The sequence below is a fragment of the Corvus moneduloides genome, chromosome 3, assembly GCF_009650955.1.
Source record: "Corvus moneduloides isolate bCorMon1 chromosome 3, bCorMon1.pri, whole genome shotgun sequence".
Classification (NCBI taxonomy): domain Eukaryota; kingdom Metazoa; phylum Chordata; class Aves; order Passeriformes; family Corvidae; genus Corvus; species Corvus moneduloides.
Window position 1 is genome coordinate 52,717,859 of NC_045478.1, and position 21,935 is coordinate 52,739,793.

Here is a 21,935-nt window from a genome sequence, read left to right on the forward strand (position 1 = left end):
TGCTGCAGATACTGTACTAGTCTCTTCCTCTTTCTTGGGAACAAAATTCCTTTACCACAGGAATGATCAACATACAACTGGTTTCGCCTTCACTGCAGCTTTCCATAAACCCACCTCCTGAAGGGCCCTTGCAGAAGAGGAGACGTGCGATGAACTGACTGCAGGCCCCCTTCACTATCCCCCTGCATCAGTGTGAGGGAAAAGGTTAGAGAATTGGGAATAAAATTAAGCCCAGAAGGATGAAGGGGTAGGGAGAAAGTGCTCTTTTAAGATTTGGTTTTACTTCTCTTTATCCTCCTCTAATTTGATTGGTAATAAATTAAATTGCTTTTCCCCAAGTTGAGTCTGTTTAGCCCATGATGGTAACTGATGAGTGAGCTCTCCCTCTTCTTATCTCAAGTCAGAAGCCTTTCATTATCATCTCTCTCCCCCATTCAGCTGACGAGGAGAGTGATAGAGCAGCTTTGGTAAGCACTTGGCATCCAGCCAGAGTCAATCCAACTAAATAAAACTGTGTTGGAGTTTAACCTGGTAAGCAGCTAAGTATGACAGTGCCACTTGCTCACTACTGCCAAAGTGGGACAGGGAAGGGAAATGGAAGGGTAAAAGTGAGAAAACTCGTGGGTTGAGATGAAGACAGTTTAACAGGTAAAACAAAAGCCGCACACACACAAGCAAAGTAAAACAAGGAATTCATTGACCACTTCCCATGGGCAGGCAGGTGTTCAGCCGCCCCCAGGAAAGCAGGGCTCCATCAGGCGTAACAGTGACTTGGGAAGGCAAATGTCATCACTTCAAACATCCCCTCCTTCTCCCAGGTTTATATGCTGAGCATTATGCCACATGATGTGGAATATCCCTGCAGTCAGTTGGGGCCAGCTGTCCTAGAGGTGCTCCATCCCAACTCCTTGTACACCCCAAGCATCCGTGCTGCTGGAATGGCGTGAAAAGCCAAAAAGACCTTGACTCTATGTAAGCACTGATCAGTAATAACTAAACCATTCCTGAATTATCAACGTTGTTTCCAGCCCAAATCCAAAACATGGCACCCTTCAAGTTGCTATGGAGAAAATTAACTCTACCCGAGCCAAAACCAGTAACATACAGAAAACGTGCAGTATTTCAGTTGCTGCTTTAGAAAACATTGTTAATTAAACAAATAAATTTAAAATATATATAAATGAAAAAAAATTCAAAGAAGATGACGTGCAAGTATAAGTGATGGGAAATTAAGTTTACACACTCCAATAACCTCAACCTAGCAGCCACACAGAAAGATTGTATCTATAGGAAAAGAAAATTCACAGTCTTGGGAACAACATATCATCAGTCTCACCTGAACATTGTTTTCTGCGGTACCAAGAGCCACCTGAAGCTTTTGGCATTTTTCCCGTAGACTGGCAGCTTCATCCTGGACCATTTGCAATTCAGTTTTAAGCTTTCCCAGATTCTTACGTAACATACTTTCCTGGTTCTGAAATTCTTTTCTTAGCTCCACTTCTTTCTCTTTGCAAGCATGTAGACTTTCTGCTGTAAAAAGCTGCGATCTTTTCAAAGAGTCAAGTTCATGTTCATAGAAGGACTGTGCTTTGCTGAGTTTGCCTTCATAGTCCTCAATGAGCTTTTTTCTTTCCAGCCTTAACTCTTCAACTTTACTGTTCAAGTCTTCCAGCTCCAGTCTATGCAATTCCTCTAGTTTCTCTTGCCCCTTACTTAAAGTAGCATTCTGACTCTGATGAGTCTTCAAAAGTTCTTGAATTTCAAGCCTGTGGGCAGCTTTTAAGTCTTCCAGAGCTGTACGCTTGTCCTTCTCATACTGTACTTGCAACTGTATGAAACTTCGTAGCCTTTCCTCAAATTTCTTTCTGATCTCTTCTACTTCCCTCGACATGGTCACTACACGTTGGACATGCTGAGCTTCCGCACAAAGCTGCATATCTTCAACTCTATCCTTATATGCTTCAAATTCTGTCAATGCCTGATGTTTCATCTTCTTGTGATCTTCCAGTGACTCTTCCAAAACCTGAATCTTTCTCTTGAGATCCATTTCTTCTGCCACTTTATTTTTATACTGCAAGATCTTCTCTCTGGTCTCTGCAAGAATTTGTTGGATTTCTTCTTCATGAGCTTCCTTAAGGGCTTGGATAGCTGCTTCATGTTCATCATTTTTAGTGTTCAAAGCATATATTACCTGAAAACATGAAATAATATTATATTAAGAGAAAACGCATTCTGGTTATCTATTAAATCCTAAGAAAAACATACCTAGGTACTCTGAAAGCTACTTAACCAATCTGGCTTGTTTTCATCATACAAATAAACTACCAAATGTTATTAAGGATGTAACTGCATAAGTGCCGTATTAGTCATGATATTATTATACATCCTGTAGAGTAGAGTAGTTTTTCTGTTCTTAAATGCCTAATTTTCCTAATGAAAGCTTTCTTTATATCCATGTTCTTGCTGTAAATACACTGGAGGAAAAAACACATTTAAAAATGCATTTTAAAACCCCCTGAATGTATTTAAAATAGTTCAAAGCACAGACTAAAAAAAAAAAATTGAACACAAGTCTTCCATTAGAGAATAATACACAGAGTATATACCACAAGAAGAAATTAAACTGGAACAAAAACCATATCTCAAATCTCTCCTTTCCAAACACTACCTGTTCTTAAATATTTCATTTCAGAAACATCTAAAATGCAAACACTAGTTATTTTGGATTGTAAGCTTGATGGTTGCCCAGATACAATTTCACTTTTGACAGCTTATCTAGTAAGCATTCTGCGTATTCTAAGGTCTGAGGTCCCTCACTACATAAATTCACTGACTTCCCAGCGAGTAAGTCAGCTGAACAGAAAAGATCAGGGCAGGGCAGCCAGCAATCTGGGGAGCCCAGGGAGCTAAGCAGTTCAAGAAAGCTGTGAAAGCAGCCAAACCACCAGCATTCAATGAAAGTTTTAACATAACCAGATATATCCTAAGGGATGTTTCAACTGCACCATAACATAGCAGATCATCTTCTTGGTTTTTAACTAGGAAGTTCAGAGAAGTATGTGTGTCTGCATCTGTGTGCATCTACCAATGAATAAACTACTCATGCAATGGTGGGGTTAATGGAATCTTTTGCTTCAAGAAATCCAGCAATTCACCCCACACTTCCTAAATATACAGGCAGCAGAGCTGTAAAACATCTGAACAAAAAAAATGTCTTCTGATCAGTGTAACTTGTATATCTTAAAAATTAACAAGAAACAACAAAACTGAACAACAAAGAAGCAGCAGGGGATTTTCTTTTTTTCACTGAGGACAGAACCTAGACCAGCCCTCCAACAGCATTCAACCAGGCAACAGAGGAAGGTTGTGCCGACTTGCCCTCAAGGCTGGGAAATATGAAGAAGGCACAGAATTGCTCTCCTGACGCCAAGCAAAAGCCTCTACGCTGCAGACTAGGGAAAGTGTCTACAGACTAGTGTTCAGATGAGCTACAAAGCTCAAAAGAGTTCTCATAAGTGAAAGAACAGATTCAAGACTTTGGCCATGGTCTTCTTATGTTTGTTTGTTTGAACAAAGGTCCAGACACTTTACTCTAAATTTTATGCCTGAAATAACATACCCCATTCTGTTATGTGTGCCATAAAAACCCAAAAGGACAGGCTTCAGATTACAATAGAAAAGAGAAAAGAAAAAAGAAAAATGTTCTGAAACAGCATTAGATGTAAAAAACCCAAAACCCCCAGCCTCGTCTTTATATAGCAAGGAATTAACTTAAAAATATCACAAAAACTTATTTTAATTCAATTTTTTAAAACATATGTACATGCTATTTAATGAAAGAGGAAAAAACATAGGTTTTATATAGGTTTGGCAACTTGTTTTTAGTACTACTTACATATCTGCAGGTATCAAGGACAGTTTTGGCTTTCTTCTTCCCCAGATAAATAATTTTTTTTTCCCCTATTTTGACAAGAGTTTCATGGTACAGAGACTCATAAAACTCTACCAAAACATTGCAAAAAATGACAACTAAACCCCATGTACTTCCATTAGCAAAATCACATTGAATTTGAATTGAATCACATTGAAATGCCCTTCACCCAAGGTTTCAACCTTTTATATTCTTATTGTCTTTGGTGATCCAACAGTAACTTCTGATCACAAAGCTTTCAACTCCCTCCTGTTACCAACAAACAGCTTCAGCTATTGGATCCCAAAGGTTTGTTTCCTGTTGTTTTTATGGTGTCTAGTGTTCAACTTCCTTGTTCATATCAAAAATAACTTGAAAACAGAGGGTTTAGCATTTTTGTAAATGTTATGTGCACTATCTTGCATGAATAGGCCTTCCTTAGAGAAGCTGGACAAGGTAGTTTAAAAGGTACTATAAAAAAAAAATAAACCTCACACTTAGGATCAGGTCATTATAATCAGCACTTGCTGAACACTAGGTCAAATCCCACACTCAAAACAGCCCTTGACTCTTGTCCTGGTGCATAGAGGCACCATGATGTTCTTCACTTCAGGCAGTGTTCCAGTCTCAAGTTCTGCAGCACTATGATCTGCAGAAAGTATAAATCATAAAGCATTTTCAAGGGTATTATGATTTAGCAGTGGAAACCTCACTGAAAACTCCAAGTGAAAAATAAATCTATGTGCAATGCCACATTCAGAAGATATCTTTAAATTCTCATCATTGACTTGCTCCTTACTAAAAGCACTGAACAGCAACAAATTGAATTCAAATTCAAGCACGACTCATTCCCTAAATGAAGGGCATTGGTATCTCATGGGAAATGTAAAAATAAAATGCATGCAACTGAATGTTGCATCATAACATAGTCTTGTAGCAGCCTGAATTCCAGCTCCATCAAATTACTATAAACCTCAGTATTTTTAAAGAAATGGAATAGCTGTATCAGATTCTATCTTTGAGACTTTGATGCACTGTATTAATATAGGAACCCAGGGGAAAAAAGTCTGTACTAACTCAAGCAAAAGCAACTTAACAGCACTTCAATGAAATGCAAGCAGAAATTGAAGCACCTTGGAGCAAATGAATAGACTTAAAGTTCTAGCTAAAATAAACAGCTCCTTCTCAAGTAAGTTTCTGAAAGTTGAAAAGCAGTAAGATCGCAAACATTGGAGGTAGGTAGATAAAACAAGTTTTGCACTATTTTTAAATCAGAGCGTGAACCCCTGCTAAGCATGCTTGTAAATGCTAAAAGTATGCTTTTAAAAACACCAACAGCTTTTTTAGTACAACTGCATAATACTAAGAAGCATAAACTGCTTATTTGAGTAATTCATACTATTCCAGCTGTACTCTAACTGCACATAGCAATGCTTATCACATTGCCATGCTTTACCGTATTTTCAGCCAGCATATCATTTCAGAGGTACAGACAGAATCATACTCTATAAAGATACTGAGATTGCCAGCTAATATTTTTTATACAAAACAGTAACATAATTATTAATAAGAATCTACTGAAATACTGTGTGCATTGGTCTGAAGAACCACTACAGAGTAAGTCAGTAACAGTAATCACCTTGTTTATGCCAGTAATTATTGGATTGTTTAGTTATATTCTATGCGGTAAGGTGAAGCAAGTCAGTCCCTGCATTAGCTCTGGTGTTTTTAACTACATGGAATATGAACAGCAATTCCTGTTCCACACTGTTTGTGGCTGAAAGATGAAAGTTTGGCTGAGGAATATTTTTTACCCCAAACCAGATGTTATGGTTTGGAAAGTTGACTAACTCTTTCATGGTCAGCTGTACTTTGGTCATCCGCTCCTGCCAGCAATTTAGTCATGATGGAATGCTTCTAATCACAAAGGTGTAATTCACCTTATTACTAGAATTGAGTGCAAGTTATTTTGCAGCACAGAAAACCATAGTCTACGACTCGATGAAAATATCTCAAAAAATGTACATGGTTCATTTTCTCTAATTTTACATCAAAACAAGAGCTGATACCTAAGAGAAAAATACATCACCACACATCTTACACAAACATCAACCTGACTTTGGTAAACTTCCATTTCAGACTTCATGTGTGGATCCCTGGGTCAGAGCACTGTGTTCAGCCTTGTTCAGCTGAACTGTTGTGTGTTCCAGCTCTCCCAGGGTGCTGCTACCTGAACACCAGTCTGAAACACCAGAGCCTCAGGAGGCATCCCCAGATTTTGTCAGTGCTGCTTGTCTCTTGAGAGAACCACACAAGTACAGTGCCAACAAGAAAATGCTCGTGCATAACCAGCTAGTGATTTGGAAGATGTCTGACCTAACCTTGCTCTCTGTGGGTAGAACAGAGAGTTAGTTATAACGCAGATAAGAGTTGGTACACACAGAAAGTAGTAAGATATACTGAGAAACAGTAAAAAGTGCAGCAGGTTGCAAACAGAAAAGTTCAGTCTACAAAATCAACAAGAAACATTAAAAAAAATTGCAAGCATTATCATGAATTAATTTTATATAGAAATGTCTCCTCTGTGATAGCCCCGAACAATCATATCTTTTTTGCTACAGTGAGTATTGCATTAATTTTTCCCCTTTTCTTCTTGTTGGTCAAATAATGTCAAAAAATGAGATGTATGTTATATTTAAGCACTTAAAATATATATCTTATGATCGATTTAAGACAAAATAAAATAACCAAGTTAATACCCAGAAAAATTTGTTTTACAGGACTAACTTCTTCTCCTTAGTACATGATAAGAATACAGTGATACAGGAAAGTACTTCAAAGCCACTTAAAACAGCCTTTCCTACAAGCTGACCACAATCACAGAGTACAGTCTTAAAAATCCATTACTACATACAAAAGTAGACAGTTATAACAAAAAAAAATCCAAACCTCAAAACCTATGTATGCCCATCTTTCTCATTTTCAAAGTTCCAATTAAAAAACCCATCCATTTATCTAGAAAGATCTTTTGCTCCCTTATGAAATCTCACAATTAGAAGATGCTCTGTCAATCAAGGTCTTTGTGTTGCTGATAACAAAAACAGAAACAAGCGAAGAAATTTAGGCCAGGATTTCTTAGACATCACAGAAAAGGTGGAAGGAAGACACTTGTTCTTCAGCTATCTGGTTCACTGCAAGTCTATCTAAATACCTGGGCCAGTGCCTTAAGGGCACAGCACAATGAGCAGGGAAGGGACAAATATGGTCTGCAGCTGTAAAAGGAGTGTCCCCTGCCAACAGCATCTCCTCCAAAAGGGCTGGTCTAACTATACCAGTCTTCCTTTGAAATAAAATCCACAGAGGGCAAGAGCTTGAAATTTTTTTCCCTAAAAAACACACTTTCACAAGAAGTTTATTATTAAAATATCCTTTATGATATTCAACAGTCTTCATGTGTTAGTTCAATTTATGCCTAAGTAAAATTCAGTATTTTATTCCTTTAGGAACTCTAAAAACAGATACTGGGTTATTTTTACTACGGCAACTAGCTTTCCAAAGCATCTCTAATGACTTTTGTTTACAATTAATTATTTAGAGAATGACACTATGAAGCTCAACATAATTTCTCAGTATTGAGCATGAACAGATATCCACTAGCGCTCTACCTTTGGATAAGAAGAAATTTTTCTTTTTCACACTTATTCCTAAACACTTATAATTAATTTTCTGTAAAAGAAGGTAAGTCCGAGGCCATGCACTGCTCACCAACATCTACACTGAGATTAAAACACAGGGGAAAATTTCATTTTTTATTTTCAGGTTTCCTGATGTTTAATACCATATACAGTAGGTATAACATGTCACAGGGGCCCATACACCTACAGTAGCTTTCTTCACGCTCCTAAATACCTGCTCCTCTGATGTGCTGATAATCCATTTCTACTTTCAGAACTGCCAAGTACAGATCAGTATCAGATGTAGCTACTTGACTTACAATCCTTCCTGGGTTTTGTTTATTTGTGAACGGCCCACACTGAAACATTAACTCTTTAATTGTCTGAAAAATCCTACTGGTTTAAAATATCCGCTTGCATTTTGAGCTCATCATGATTACAAATTATTACAGTGCCTGTACCTTAAAATTTAATTATCAGAAAAAGGCATGCCACGTTCCAATTAATCATGGGGCAGGAGATGTCCTCACCTGAAGAAGACGTCCCAAGCATGCCTTGGCACAGGGACAGAGTGGTCAGCATGGCCAAATAGTTCATTCATTCACTGTGGCCTGTTTCCTTTCTCCTAGAGTTGTACCAAACAGCAAATGAGAGGCTGTCTGGGAGCTAATCAGGAGCTTATGCTACCACAGCCTATCTTGGAAATATGTGCTTTGTCCAAATCCAGGAACAGGGATAGCCTTTATCAATCAGGTAACACAAATCAAAATCATGGCAGCAGGTAAAGCTACAGAGCACTCCGTAATCAGATTCAAAAAGAGGAGCACATTACCTGAACGTCTTTTGATAGCCCAACACGCTGGGCAGAAAGATGAGAATGGAATTCACAAGTTCAGAAGCCAGGCAGTCAAGAGTGGTTTAAACCTCAGGCCTCAGGGCCAGGACACAACAATATGTGATCCTGAAAGTAATTTTAGCAATCAGTAGCAAACCAAGAAGGAGCTCACCCGTGACAAGAGGTCAAGTGGGCAATCAGGCCCTGTTGCTCCTTCTGCTCTAGCAGCTGAGTGCTTCCAAGACTGGGTCTCACCAGTGAAATAGACCTTAGGGGGATGAAAGGGGATTTGACAGAGGCATTAGCACATATGTGAGGCTCACAGAAAGAGATACTTGGGAGCAACCCCATTCCATTCAGCAGTCTTTGACTGAATACAGGGAGAGACGGCATCCTGATATGGTTAGCAGAAAACTCAGTTTTTTTCTTATATGGTTATTTTGGATGTGCTGCAGAAAATGGAAAAGTGGGGTATTTTCCTCACCACAATAAATTATAATGGAACAAAGGAATTTAATAACTGTACCTTATTTTCTGAGGACGAAAAAGAGCAGGTATCTCTTACAAATATGTATCAAAATAAAATTAAAAATAGGAGGGAAAAGGAGGAAAAATTCCTCAACAATATGCAATTTAGATTTTGGAGAACAGTTGAAGCTGTTGTTCCTGCTAAGACTAGGAGAAGACTGAGGAGCAGAAAAAAGTGAGAATCAATGGTAGATACAACCTGCATTACATACAACATACAGACCTTATATCCTGAAAGCTCTTTCCAGGATTTTCACGGTAAAGTTACTTACAAAACAAGCAAATAATTTAAACACTGATGAAATAAAAGTTCTCTTTTAAAAGGCTTTTAAAAGAATCATGACCTAAGGCATGACTGACAGATACAACACTGCACCACCCAAATCAGGAAGAATTTCTCACTGAGAGGGTTGTCAAGAATGAGAATGGGCTGCTCATGGAAGTGGTGTAGACACCATCCCCAGAGGTGTTCAAGAAACAACTGCACATGGCACTTAGTGCTATGGTCTAGTTGATATGATGGTGTTTGGTCATAGGCTGGACTCGATCTTGGACGCCTTCTCCCACATTAATGATTTTATGCCTCTATGAAATATGATACAACCTTCAGAATATATCCTCAGCTGAGGCAAAAATTCAGGTGCAAAACAAGCAGATGTGATGTCAAACAAACAAGAAATACAGATTAAATGGGAAGAGCTATATCAAGATAATATCACAGGGCTATGAGAGATGGGTTGGGTATTCAGTTCAGTAACACTAGACATTATCTCTAGTCAGTGGCCAAGATACCCATTAAAAAATGTTGCAGATGGACAGGCAACTGGCCAGATTGAATTAAACTAATTTTCAGGAGTAGAACACCTTAGAATTATCTGTACAAGCTAGAACTGAAACAATTTTTCCAGGAGGAAAAAAGCAGACTTGAAGACCTTGACAGAAAGACAAGAAGTAGCTGGATAGAAGTACAACTCTTTACTATAAACCAAATTAGGGAAGAGATCACCATTAGTGCTTTGTACGACCAGGCACTTAATCCCCCACTTGGCTACTACACGACATCTATTTCTGAGAGAAATGCTCAGCTGTTCTACACTGGCATTGCTGTCTCTAATGGAGTTACATAAGTTCACAGGATTCACCAATCCAGTTCTGTACATTCACGTTGCGCTATTCTCAGAGCGATTGCTAAGCAATTTATTACCTGCGAGACATTCAGTTTTGTTAGCTGCACATAAGTTTGCTTTCTGTGCCAAATTTAGTTTTGTTAATGGCACATAAGTTTGCTTTCTGTGCCGAAGTGTAAACCAACTTGCAGAATACATCAAAACAGAGTTTAATGTAAGTTTCAATCTCATTATGACACCAAAAATATTTTCATGACATGTTTCAATACAACACAAGAATATTTTGAAGAAACTGTTACGAAAGAGGAAAAAATTGTTTAGAAACAGCTTTAAAAGTTAGTCAGAATAGGAACCAATTCTAGCAGAAAACAGTTTAAATGTTTTGTAATGGCTCCTTGAAAATCAACCCTTATTTTTAAACTCAACCAATATTTGTAAATCAAGTTAAGTGGTACTAAAACTCAAACTTGCTTAAATGATACGGAGAGCTCTACTATACAAATGTTATCAAAATACAACAGTTATTTACAATGCCTCTAAGACTACTTCAGCACGACTTTAAAATTATTTGGTTCATCCCAAATCATCAGCATGGTTTCCGAACTACATTGCAGAGAAAATACAGATGCCGTATTTCCATCTGCTTTAATTACTTGCTAGCTATAGTAAGTTGATACTTTCCTTTTCCAGTTTCTATATTTGGTATCATCAAATTAAATCCTAATGGTTTGTCAAGACACAGTTAGTAAAGCTGGAATTTTTTTCCCAGACAATCTCATTCAGAAATTTCTCTCACTCCATCTATTTTTAAAAGGAAAATATACTTTCTAATTCACCAATTATTCCTTTTCTTAACAAAAAGCAATGCCATATTACTCCTCGAAAAAGCATCCACAGAAGAAAAACAGCCTTTTGGTGCAAAACAGGTACTGAAGAAGTGGGTTGTCTTCAAATGCCTTAAAGGATGACATTCACTGACATTGAAGCAATGAGAGCCTAAAAGGATGAACAGAAGTTGAAATTTTCTGCAAAATATATTTCAATAACAAATCAATCACACTCAGAGAATCTCAATTTAGAGTGAAAAAAACAATCATATAAAAGGGGTAAGATTAGTCAGTTGATTCCGTTTATTGTCTGAAATCAAAGCTTAAGTTTTTCTATTTTCAATCCTTTTTTTGAAAAGGCCACTATAAGTAATGGCTAACCCAGTCATAAGCAATTATATTGACATAATTTATAATTTAAGTCTCCCTTTTTTGCTAGACTTGGCTAAATTATTCTTCATACAATCACATCTGTACTTGCACCTACTTTATTTTCATCAGAAAGAAACATTTAAGTCACGTAGTTATCTGTATTATGTAGAAAAATAAGTCATAACACTCAATCCAAATTCCAAAAAAATTACTGTCCCATCTCCTTCTAAATCTATTTCATTGCTTTGTCATTCAAGCTAATTTTCATTATAGCTCAAGACTAAAAACTTACTCTTAAATCTTAATCCATTCCACCTTCAAGTCTAACCCCCTATTAACTTTCACCAGCCAAAGGGTCATGTTTTTAAACATTTATTTTTCACTAGATGTTTATGATGAAAACCTTTCTGGTCATTGCCTGGTTTTAGATTTTTCCATTCATGGCTTAGAAACATACAGCTTTTTAATAACTAAAGGTATGCAAGCTGAGTTGTCCTCCTTTTTAGGAAAACATAATTTTTGTAGAAGTACCCACTAATATTGGGAACTGACTTTAAATAGTTAGAATGAAAGGGATTTGTTTTTTCTTTTATTTGGCACGTGGGGAAGAAAGGAAAGGAGGGATGATGGAGACAGAACAATAACTGCAGAAATGTAAAGTAAAATAAAGCATCTCCATTTCGAAATCTGCTCTAGAGGATATCCAAAGCAATATTTCTGAGCGTCATCACCTGAAAATGTCACAAGCACTTTCAGATAATTGTAAATGAAGTTGACACTAAAGAAAGATGATCTCTTTTCCTCTTAGTTTGCTTGTAAACCTGAAAGCAAGGCATAGTCAGCATTATTATCACTCATACATGCTATTCATTCTTACTGATGAGTCCTCAAGTGTTGAGCTGATGAAAGCACTAGTAAAAGGTTTTTTCTGTATTCAGTTTTCCCAAAAAAACAGCAGTACTGTATGACAAGCCAGAGAAAAGGTCTTCCCAGTTTCCTCTTCCCCATCAAAACAAAGTTCATTTCTGCACTCTCCCTGCCTGCAAATATTTTCCTCTCAATGCCTGATCTATTTTGAGTTTTATTTGATCAAGAATTTCTGTAGACCCTATGCAATTCCAGTATCTAGTGGTTCCTCCCAGCAGAACAGACCATGCAGATAAGAATATACCACTCAGCCCCTACGGAGCAAAGAAGAAATCTTCACCAGTGTTTTGAAAAGCAGACTGGAAAACAAATCCACTTCTTGCTCATAATTGATTTTCTACTTTCCAGGCTTGTTTAATGAAGTAAAGGCATGGAGCCTTCCAAGCAAGTACGCAGCTATGCAGGAAAGAAATATTACTGAAAAACACACTGCAAGACTCCCAACACAGTATTTTTATCTACAGCATCTTTCCACTTTCTAGAAGGCATTAACTAGAAATCACCTCAGGAAGTTTTAATGCTAAGTGCTAAGTTTCCAGAATAAATAAATTCAATTCCAACCAGAATCATGCAATTTTTAATAACTGCAGAAGAATTTGAGCTACTTTCCCAGAAGGATCAGAAAGAAACTACCTTGAAGTAATTTCTCTTCCCTTCCTCTGGAATAAAAAAATCCAGATTGTAACCAAAAAAATATAATCCATGTTCATATTAAAGATTGATCACTAATTCCACTTTTTAAAAAAAGTTTAGGTTACAGAAACAAAATCATAAAGTAAGCAGAAGGTGGCACAGTCACCAGTTAAGAGTCCAAGTTTATTTTCAAAGCCAAGCCCAAGATGAATCTAGGACAAGTTTGTAGTGGCCTACTGGGATACTTTCCAGTAACCTACAGGTACCTATCAAGCAATGGAAAAAATCTGCAATTCCTAGCTACATCTCAATATTTACACAATAATGACTATTAATTTTGACATCTGACACTCACAACTTACAGATTTGACACAGCAGCTATTACAGAAACACCGTGTATACAAAATCATGGAAGGGCTGATGTTGGAAGACCCATCTGGAGGTCACCTAGTCTAACCTAGACCCTATGCAAAGCAGGGTCAGCTAGAACAGACTGTGCTGGGCCTCACTCAGGTGGGTTTTGAATGTCTCCAAGGAAGACAACTCCTCAAAATCTCTGGGCAGCCTGTGCCAGAACTTGACTATCCTCATAGTAAAAAAAAAAAAAGAAGTGTTTTCTTATGTTTTTGTTTGTGCCTATTGCCTTATGTTTTCATGAGACCCACTAAGAATATGCCTGCTCAGTCGTCTTTACTCCTCACCATCTGGTGTACACACACATTCATAAGATCCCCCTCAGCCCTCCCTTCTCCAGGCTAAACAGCCACAGCTCTCAGCCTCTCCTAGTATGACAGATGGTCCAGTCTCCTCATCATCTTAGTGGCCTTTTGCTGGACTGGCTCCAGTATGTCCATGACTCTCTCACATACAGGGGAGCCTTAGAACCAGACCCAGCACTCCAGGTCTGTTTCACCAGCACAGAGGAGAGGGGAGGGATCACCTCCCTTGAACTGCTGTGACACTCATTCCAGAACACCACTGACCTTCTTTGCCAAAGGCACCTTGCTGGCCCACACACAACTCGTGGTCTGTCAGGACCTCAGGGCCTTTACTGCTCAGCTCTTTCCAGCCGGTCAATTCTAGCCACATCCTTGCTGTGCTGCCCCAGATAGGCCTTCAAAGGAAGTTCCTGTTGGTGCATTCCTCCAGCCTGTCCAGCTCTGAATAGCAGCACAACCATCTGTTTCATCAACCACTTGTCTCACTTCTGTATTGGCTACAAACTTACTGAGTGTGTGTTCTGTCTCATCACCCAGGTCATAACAAAGATGTTAAACAGACTGGCCTCTAGGGCACATTGTTAGTGACCAGCCCTCAACTGGGCTTCACGCAGCTGACCACAACACAAAGTCCAGAGGTTCAGACAGCTTTTAGTCTACTTTAATGTCTACTTGTCTAGCACACACTTGGAAAAAATTCACAGGCACATAACAAAGAACAGTGGAGATGTAACCAATTTTAAATTTCCTTAAAAAACAGTCCCACCAAAAAAAAAAAAAAAAAAAAAAAGACTAAAAACATTTTTATTGTAGTGTCTAGTCTATCTACTTAAAGTTTGTGCAGTTCCTTTCACCACAAGTTTTCTAAACCATTCAATAAAAAGTGAAAAAAAAATTGTGTATGCTTAAGTAGAAAAATCGTAGTATCTCCATTAGAGACCTGCAAGAAAATTGATGCTCTGGTAAAAGCATACAATTATACTGCTTTGTCCTAAAGCATCTCTTTTTTTCATTCATTCCATTAAATAAAGTAGAATCCTGAACACTCAGTCCAACAGCTGTACTTTCTTATTATGGCTATCCAGTTGAATACAAACTTCATCAGTGATACAATCTTCTGGAGAGCTACCCTAGTGAACATTCTTAAAAACTTGTCCCATGCAATTGCAATAAAGGCTTTTACTATTGCTTCTGTTTGGCAGCTGGAATACAAGGAGCTTATTTTAAGAGTACTTATATTGTAAATGATTTTCCAGACTTGCCTCTTTTACAATACTTACTTTATTCCACACAAAATGGGAAACATTAACTCCTATTCTTCAAGCACTTCATCATATAGAATTCTGTAGGTAAGACTGTTCAGAATTTTTCACTTCCAACAAAAGTTCCCACACCTCAAGGGTCAGTCAAATAAGAATCTTCATCAAGACCTCAAGTTTCAGCTGTGATTAGCTACCCTAAGAAGAAAACCTATGATAAAGATGATTAAAGGAAAACCAAGAAGTCTTCTTTCTTCAGCATCAACTACTTCCTTTCTTAAAATTCAACAAATGAGATAACAGTGGCAATCTTAAATCAAGGAATACATATAAATCAAACAAGTAGATTTGGAAGAAAGAAAAAAAAAAATCACGGAGCACTTGTGTGCAACTTCACATTAAATAATTAGCTCAAGGCCTCCGGTGCATACAGGTCTGTATCACACACCTGTCAGTTTACATATATTCAGTCTCATACAAACATGCTTAGTTCTGACTACTACTGCAAAAATCTTCCATTTTTTACACAAAAAGGGAAACAAAAAAAAGGTAAGTTGGTGGCATACTGCAAAAGACGCAATTAGCTAAGAAAAAAATTTAAGAATTATCTATACAACTAATACACAACGAACACACTGAGATATCATTCCAAGGCCCATTTTAAGACTATTCTATGTACAACACAGGTGTCAATACACCAGCTGTAATTCAGTGCAATTATAACTCATGTCTTAACTTGTTAAGAGACAGCATGGAACAACTTGGTTTTCAGACTTAGACATTTAACAATCAACAGCAAATTTGCTTAAGTTTTCCAATACTTTTTAAAAGTTGAATTTCAAATTAGCTAGCAAATGCCATTTAAGCTTTGGTTTGTTGGTGTGTTTTTCAAATCACTTTTACACACTAAGCACAAGTATCTCCAGCTACTGATCCACCACTGCTCCCATTATACAGTCAGGAAAGGTTCTAAAAAGATCGAAGTTTTTGATATTTAGCTCTGTTCTGTTTCCAGCAGATCCTCTCCTAATTTTAATCCATATTTTAAGAGAATTTCCATTGCTTTCTACTTATAGTTTAAGGGTTAAAGAGACAATACAGCTTCCAAAACAAAATCTCTTCCATGAAAGTGTAAGGTTTTTTTACGGTAAGTTCATTAAAAATGAACAGATTCATGCATAACAACAGAGCTATGTACATTTCAGAAATGTCTCATTTTACAGATAAAAAGTTAAACAAGTGCTTGTACTTGTCAGTTTTCCATAGTTTTCATTAAGTTCTCAGTATACCTCCTATATTTTGGGCAGTCTTCAATCACAGAACCAGATATAAAATACACCAGAACTCAATGCAGAGTATCCAACTAATTCATTGTGTATCCCAATAAACGTAAGTATTCATTGTTCATTCAACTGGAAACAACTATTTCCTCCTGTTACAGACTCATGTGGGATGTACTTGCAACCACAAATCAATACCATTGTGCTGGGACAGGTGTGCCAGTACCAACACCCAGTCAAAACCCCTTTTCAGTTCTGGCAACCTCTATTAATCAGGTTATGCCAGAAACAAACGTTACCAATCTGTAGCACAGTAGCTTCAGGAAATTTCCCAAGACAGTTAAATCTTGAGAAACACACTGAAGAAAAAAATAAATAAATAAAAAAGATTTAGTAACAGATGTACAAATTCCCCAATCTCCTTCCCTGTGAGAAAGAATCCCATTTACCCTCTAATCACCTATCTAAACTATAGATGACACATCTGCTATATGACTAGACCTTAAATAGCTGCAAGGAAAACAGGATAGACCAAGGGGCTATTCTCAAGTTGCGTTTGTCTCAGAGCTGCATTTCCTTTCAGATTTATTTCTTGAATATTTGCATATCTGATTTTAGCCGTTCAGGAACATAGATCCCTAGAGATCCTCATTCTACAAAATTATTCCAAACACAAACAAATGAATTTTTTCTCAGGAAAGTAATATCACGTTCAAAACTCCCCGAAACAAGAAGTAGTAACACCTAAGCGGAGGGAAAGAGTGAAAATGGTAGTCATCTTACAAACACGTATCACTGTATTTGGTTAATCACCAAAGTAAGGGGTTTTAAGTAGTATGTTGTTTCAAGAGGCAATTTCCTCTTATTTAGAGGACTTGTGAACCTAAGATGCTTCAGGCAACATCCAGAAATAAAAGACGTATCTTTAGTGAATTTTATGACAAGACAATTGCATTTCCAGCTTCTTAAGACCCTTAAAAGGTAAAAATGCAGTTATTTCGGAACAGAATAAAACCAAATAGAAATCCTGTAGGAATTAATCCCTTTTTTGTTGTATATTCCCTAAGTCAGCTTTAGAAAAATCAAACATAAACCCCTCTTTCAGAGTCCTGACAAAATTAAGAAAATGCTGCTGTTCATTCAAATATTCTCAAACATTTCTTAACTTACTAACTGACAGAACTCTGAAAAATGCCAGTACCTGTTTAAATTTTCACTTCTTTGTCCTCTTTTTTTTTTTTTGATTCTGCTAGGTTTTTGGGAAGTCACTACAAAATGGCATGGCACACGCTTTCAGAGAAATTAACTCACTGCACTTACCTCCATAGTGTTCAGCAGAATCAATGTTATAGCTTGCCACACCGACTACATAAAACATTCGGGAAATCGTAGTTATATAAGCTGGGCCTCTAACGAGATCTTGCCACTAGGGAAATGTACTGGTTTGCATAAACCAAGTCAAACTTTGTTGCTGTTGACACCAGTGCCACTGAGGATAAGACATAGAGGCAGCCCCACACTCGGTACCACAGAGAGCAGGGCTGCTGCCCACCCCCACAGCCACGGGGCAACACGGGGCAAGAGAACAATTCAACGGAGACCCAACACAGCCCATACGCAAAGTGCCTGACAAGGCTCCTCTTCCCAAGAGGAGAGCCTCACAAGTCTCCCAAGAAAAGCACATACAGCCTCACACTTCACTAGATATATACAGATCATGTTCTTTGATAAAATTAGTTCTTGTAGGTAAACCTAAGACTACTCTCAATTCTTTAACAAAGCCACAGGGTTTTTATGCTTCCAAGACCAGAGAATTTTCTTTATTTCTTTCTGAAGCTTTAAAAAATTCTCCTTTTTTTAGTAAGAATTCCTTTTCCATAGGTGAGAACAGATGAGGCTCAAGATTAGTAGTGAATGTAGAGTTGAATATAGCTTGTGAGTCAGGACTTTAATTAAGGGACCAACCTTATCAAAATTTCATATAGGGCCATACAGAAGCTAGAGCTTATGATCAGTATGTAATTTTTTTTATATCCTAGAGTGAGAAGTCATGTTACTTCTGTCTACAACTTTACCAAGCTAACAGATTTTTGAAAGCAGGAAATTTAATTTCCCTCAGGACGAGGGAGCATAGACCTATAAGAAAAAAAAAAACCCCACAGAGACAAAAAACCAGACAAAAAAACCAACCACAACAAAACCCCAACCCGAAACATTTTAAAATTTCCATTAGAGAAAAAGAGTCTAGTACACCAACAGCTTTGACAAAAAAACAAACTAACAAACAAACCAAAACAAAAAACTCCAGCAACAAACACCCCGCCCTTCCCCCAACAATCTGGTATTTGAAATCTACTTATTCTAGAGTATCAACTCACAGCTATGGAAAAGAACACAAACCAACAGAAGCTAAACTTGCTTCAGGCTCTTCACTTGTTCAGAACATACCTCCTAAAACAGTGTCTGCCCAAAACGGTAAGAATTACGATCTCGTGCATTAGATATTTGGAGGCAAAACAGAATATACCTAATACACCAAATTGCCATATATACCTTTTCAATCCACAGTGTGGACCATTCATAAGGTGTGAAACAGAGCACAGAAATAAAGGAAGACAAGACAAAAATCAAGAAATAAAGGAAGACAAGACAAAAATGGGAATAGAAATAATGGCCACAGAACACTTCCAGGTCAGCTCAAAGAATACGTAAACTGAGCTTTATGTCGAAGTCCAGTCTCAGCATAAAGCAAAGGGACATTAGCTTTTAAAAGAAAAAAACAGAGGGGGGGTTGGGGAGAGGACTGGCTGAATTTTATGGCATATAACTCTAAGCTAACACTATAATGTTAGACAATATATGGAAAGCTAGTGAACAACCCAGACAAAATAATGGATCCAAAATTTCAAATAAATTTCTACCATTCTGTGTCACAACACATAAAATACTTTCTTTAATAAATGAGCTATGTTGACAAGACAGGTTAATGTTGAGAAGACACATAGATGTTCAAGGTGTTTTGCCTTTTTTTTTTTAGATATAAACATATAAGTTGATTACTTATTACAACCAGCTACAATAAACTTTAAGTGTGAAACCTACACTTACAATTACATAAAGCAGTTAAATTTAAAAAATCAAGTATTTTCCCTAATCCTTATTAAAGAAATAATTTCCCATTATCTTCATTTGTCAAATTTTAAAAGGACAAAGACAGTCATAGAAGATTACTGAAATACATTTTAGTACAACCCATCCAAACACATCAGCATCCACACTGCAACATACTAGATCTGAGAAGGCAGTGTCAGACAACCTTTACTAAAAGTTATAGCTTTCAATCATGTTGTGAGCAAAACCACTGTTCTAATAAAAAATCTTTGGATTATAGCACACCTGTTTTCTGAACACATTACAATTCAGGTTTATAGAAATTAAATTTCAGGAAACTGGCTGGAAAGATTCTCACAAAAATTAAAATAGAAAACTATTACTTCTCATACTCACCTCATACTACTTCTTGTAGCTAAAAGATTGTCTTTCATTTAATGGCAGCATCTTGAAGAAGGACTTCATGAACTTTTTAACATTAGCTATTTTTAAAAGCTGTCATTTTGATACTAGTCAAGTGACAACCTCAGCAAAAGGTTTTTCTCCTTCCTCCTCCTAGCCTTCTAGATTCAGTTAGAAGAGCCTGGCTAAGGAAACAGAACCAGGTAATATGCATTAAGTAGGACAAGATGGTGAATAGCTTTAGACTGTTTTGTTTCTCCTGGTTATTTTTGGAATGCAATGCCTTTGGTTACTGGTATGACATCAGTCATTAGAAGAATACACAGATGCCTGGCTTACTACTGCCAAACTTGTATCAGCCAAGAGACATATACATCTGATTTCATAATGTTATGTTGAGATTTGCTGGGTTTATTTAGCAGCAAGCCAGCAAACAGTTAGAAAAAGTTAGTGACTATTTTAAGGTAATGCCCTCCTCCTCAATACAGTTCAAAGGAGAACTGGAAGGGTGGAAAACAGTAGTATCACTGAGAAAATTACTGTTTTTATTAAAGCCAAAGCCTGATTTCAGAGAATGAGTTACTGAAGTAATTTAAGTGCTTAGAAGCTACCCAAGGCTAAAAGTTGCTGTACCAAAACAATGACTTAGGACAAATAACACTTCTATGCATGTATTAGATGCAGTCCACCTTTAATTGTACTTCTAGACATTAAAATATAAACTATGTGTAACCAAGAGGTTGCATGACAATACAGAAATATCCAAACATGCAAAGCAATGCTGTTGCCAAATACAATTTTACTGTGTTTGAAGAAAGTACAAAACCACAATGTTTAATATTAAATTGCAATCTGACTTCTTCTAAAGAAGTGCTAAGGCTGTCAATTTGAAACAAATTCTTTGCAGATTCATATTTCAAATAACAACAACAACAAAAAAAACACCACCAAAAACCCACCAGACTGTCTTCTGCTGATCCATTTTTGTATGACTTGTCAAATCAAAACTCCTTACGGGATTGAGTACTTCAGAGTGCTCTGCCCATACTAATTTACAATGTATGAAGTAATTAATCTATAAATACCTTGTAGAGTTACAGAGTTCAACTACTGATTTCCTTTTTCAAATATACATAAAAGACTCTCCAGTTTACAACTTTTACATCTGAAGGAAAGCATTTCAGTATTGTGTTCTTAACTCTGAACTGACACTTTCATCTAAAAAGAAAACGGCAAAAGCCCTCTTTCATAATGCAGTACTTAGCTGAAAACAGTAACAACAACAGAACCCAAAAGCACTAAATATTCAAAATATTTCTTTTTTTCTTTTTGTAAGGTTTATATTGTCCTATATAAAAAGCAGCTAAAGGTTGGCAGATTTTAAACTTCATGGGTGTTGCAGTATCAGGTTTCATTTATGTCCTGAATGTTCTTTCTTCTTTAGTTTTTAAATTTTGACACGTTGTTAACATTGAAGTTTGTAGTAAAATCCATGTCTTTCAAGTTTTTCTTTAAATATCCTTAATGTGTTGATGTGCCGGATTTAACAGCCGAAGTACAGACCAGAGCAATAACATCTCAGTTTTCCAGCTCCTTGTAACTCTATATTATTTCATTATAGCAGTGAATAATAAACAAGAGGATGCATATAGAATCTTAGAGTCACTAGGTTGGAAAAGATCTTTAAGATCATCAAGTCCAACTGTAATCCTAACACTTGCAGGTTGACCACTAAACTATGTTCCCAGCTGCCACATCATGTTATTTATCCTCTCCCACAATTTATTTATCTCTTCATTTTTATTATTCTTTTGGATGGTTGTAAAATGAGGAGGAAAAAAAACCCAAATCAAAATAAAGCTGATATATGCACAAGTGTATTAAAGAGGCATTTTAGACTAGTAACATATGTGAATGTGTGATCAGTTTTTCAACATCACACTTTCAGTTACACATGCATATGGGAAATATCTTTTACACATGCATATGGGAAATATCTTTAGAACACTAAGTTATCAGTGGCCTCAGAAGAACTCTGAGTTACCAGTCAACCACTAAAACTATGTGGGTGGAGAGCAAAGGAATTAATTTGAATATTTTTTTAATATTAAAAATATTTCGTTCTTGTCCTCCTTCCCTCTTTTGATGTCTTGTGATAAAAGACTGTAAAGTCATTGACCTAATTCACACATCACAACACTGAGCTGTAAAATATACCCATATCAGGCCAACATAGAACCCCTGCAGTCTCACCTTATAGGTTTGCAATGATAATGAAGGGAAGAACCATTTGAGAGATATATGGTCCTTATTAACTAAACCACCAAATTC

At 37.0% G+C, this 21,935-nt stretch overlaps 1 protein-coding gene across 8 annotated transcripts in view; it reads right to left on the bottom strand.

The window, feature by feature from the left end:
* FAM184A (family with sequence similarity 184 member A) overlaps window positions 1-21,935 on the bottom strand; it is a 74,536-nt gene that overhangs the window by 45,862 nt on the left and 6,739 nt on the right. For all 8 annotated transcript variants that reach the window (XM_032101565.1, XM_032101572.1, XM_032101570.1 and 5 more), the window contains exon 2: window positions 1,337-2,191. In XM_032101565.1, the coding sequence (XP_031957456.1) occupies window positions 1,337-2,191 (855 nt within the window). The remainder of the gene's footprint in view (window positions 1-1,336; window positions 2,192-21,935) is intronic.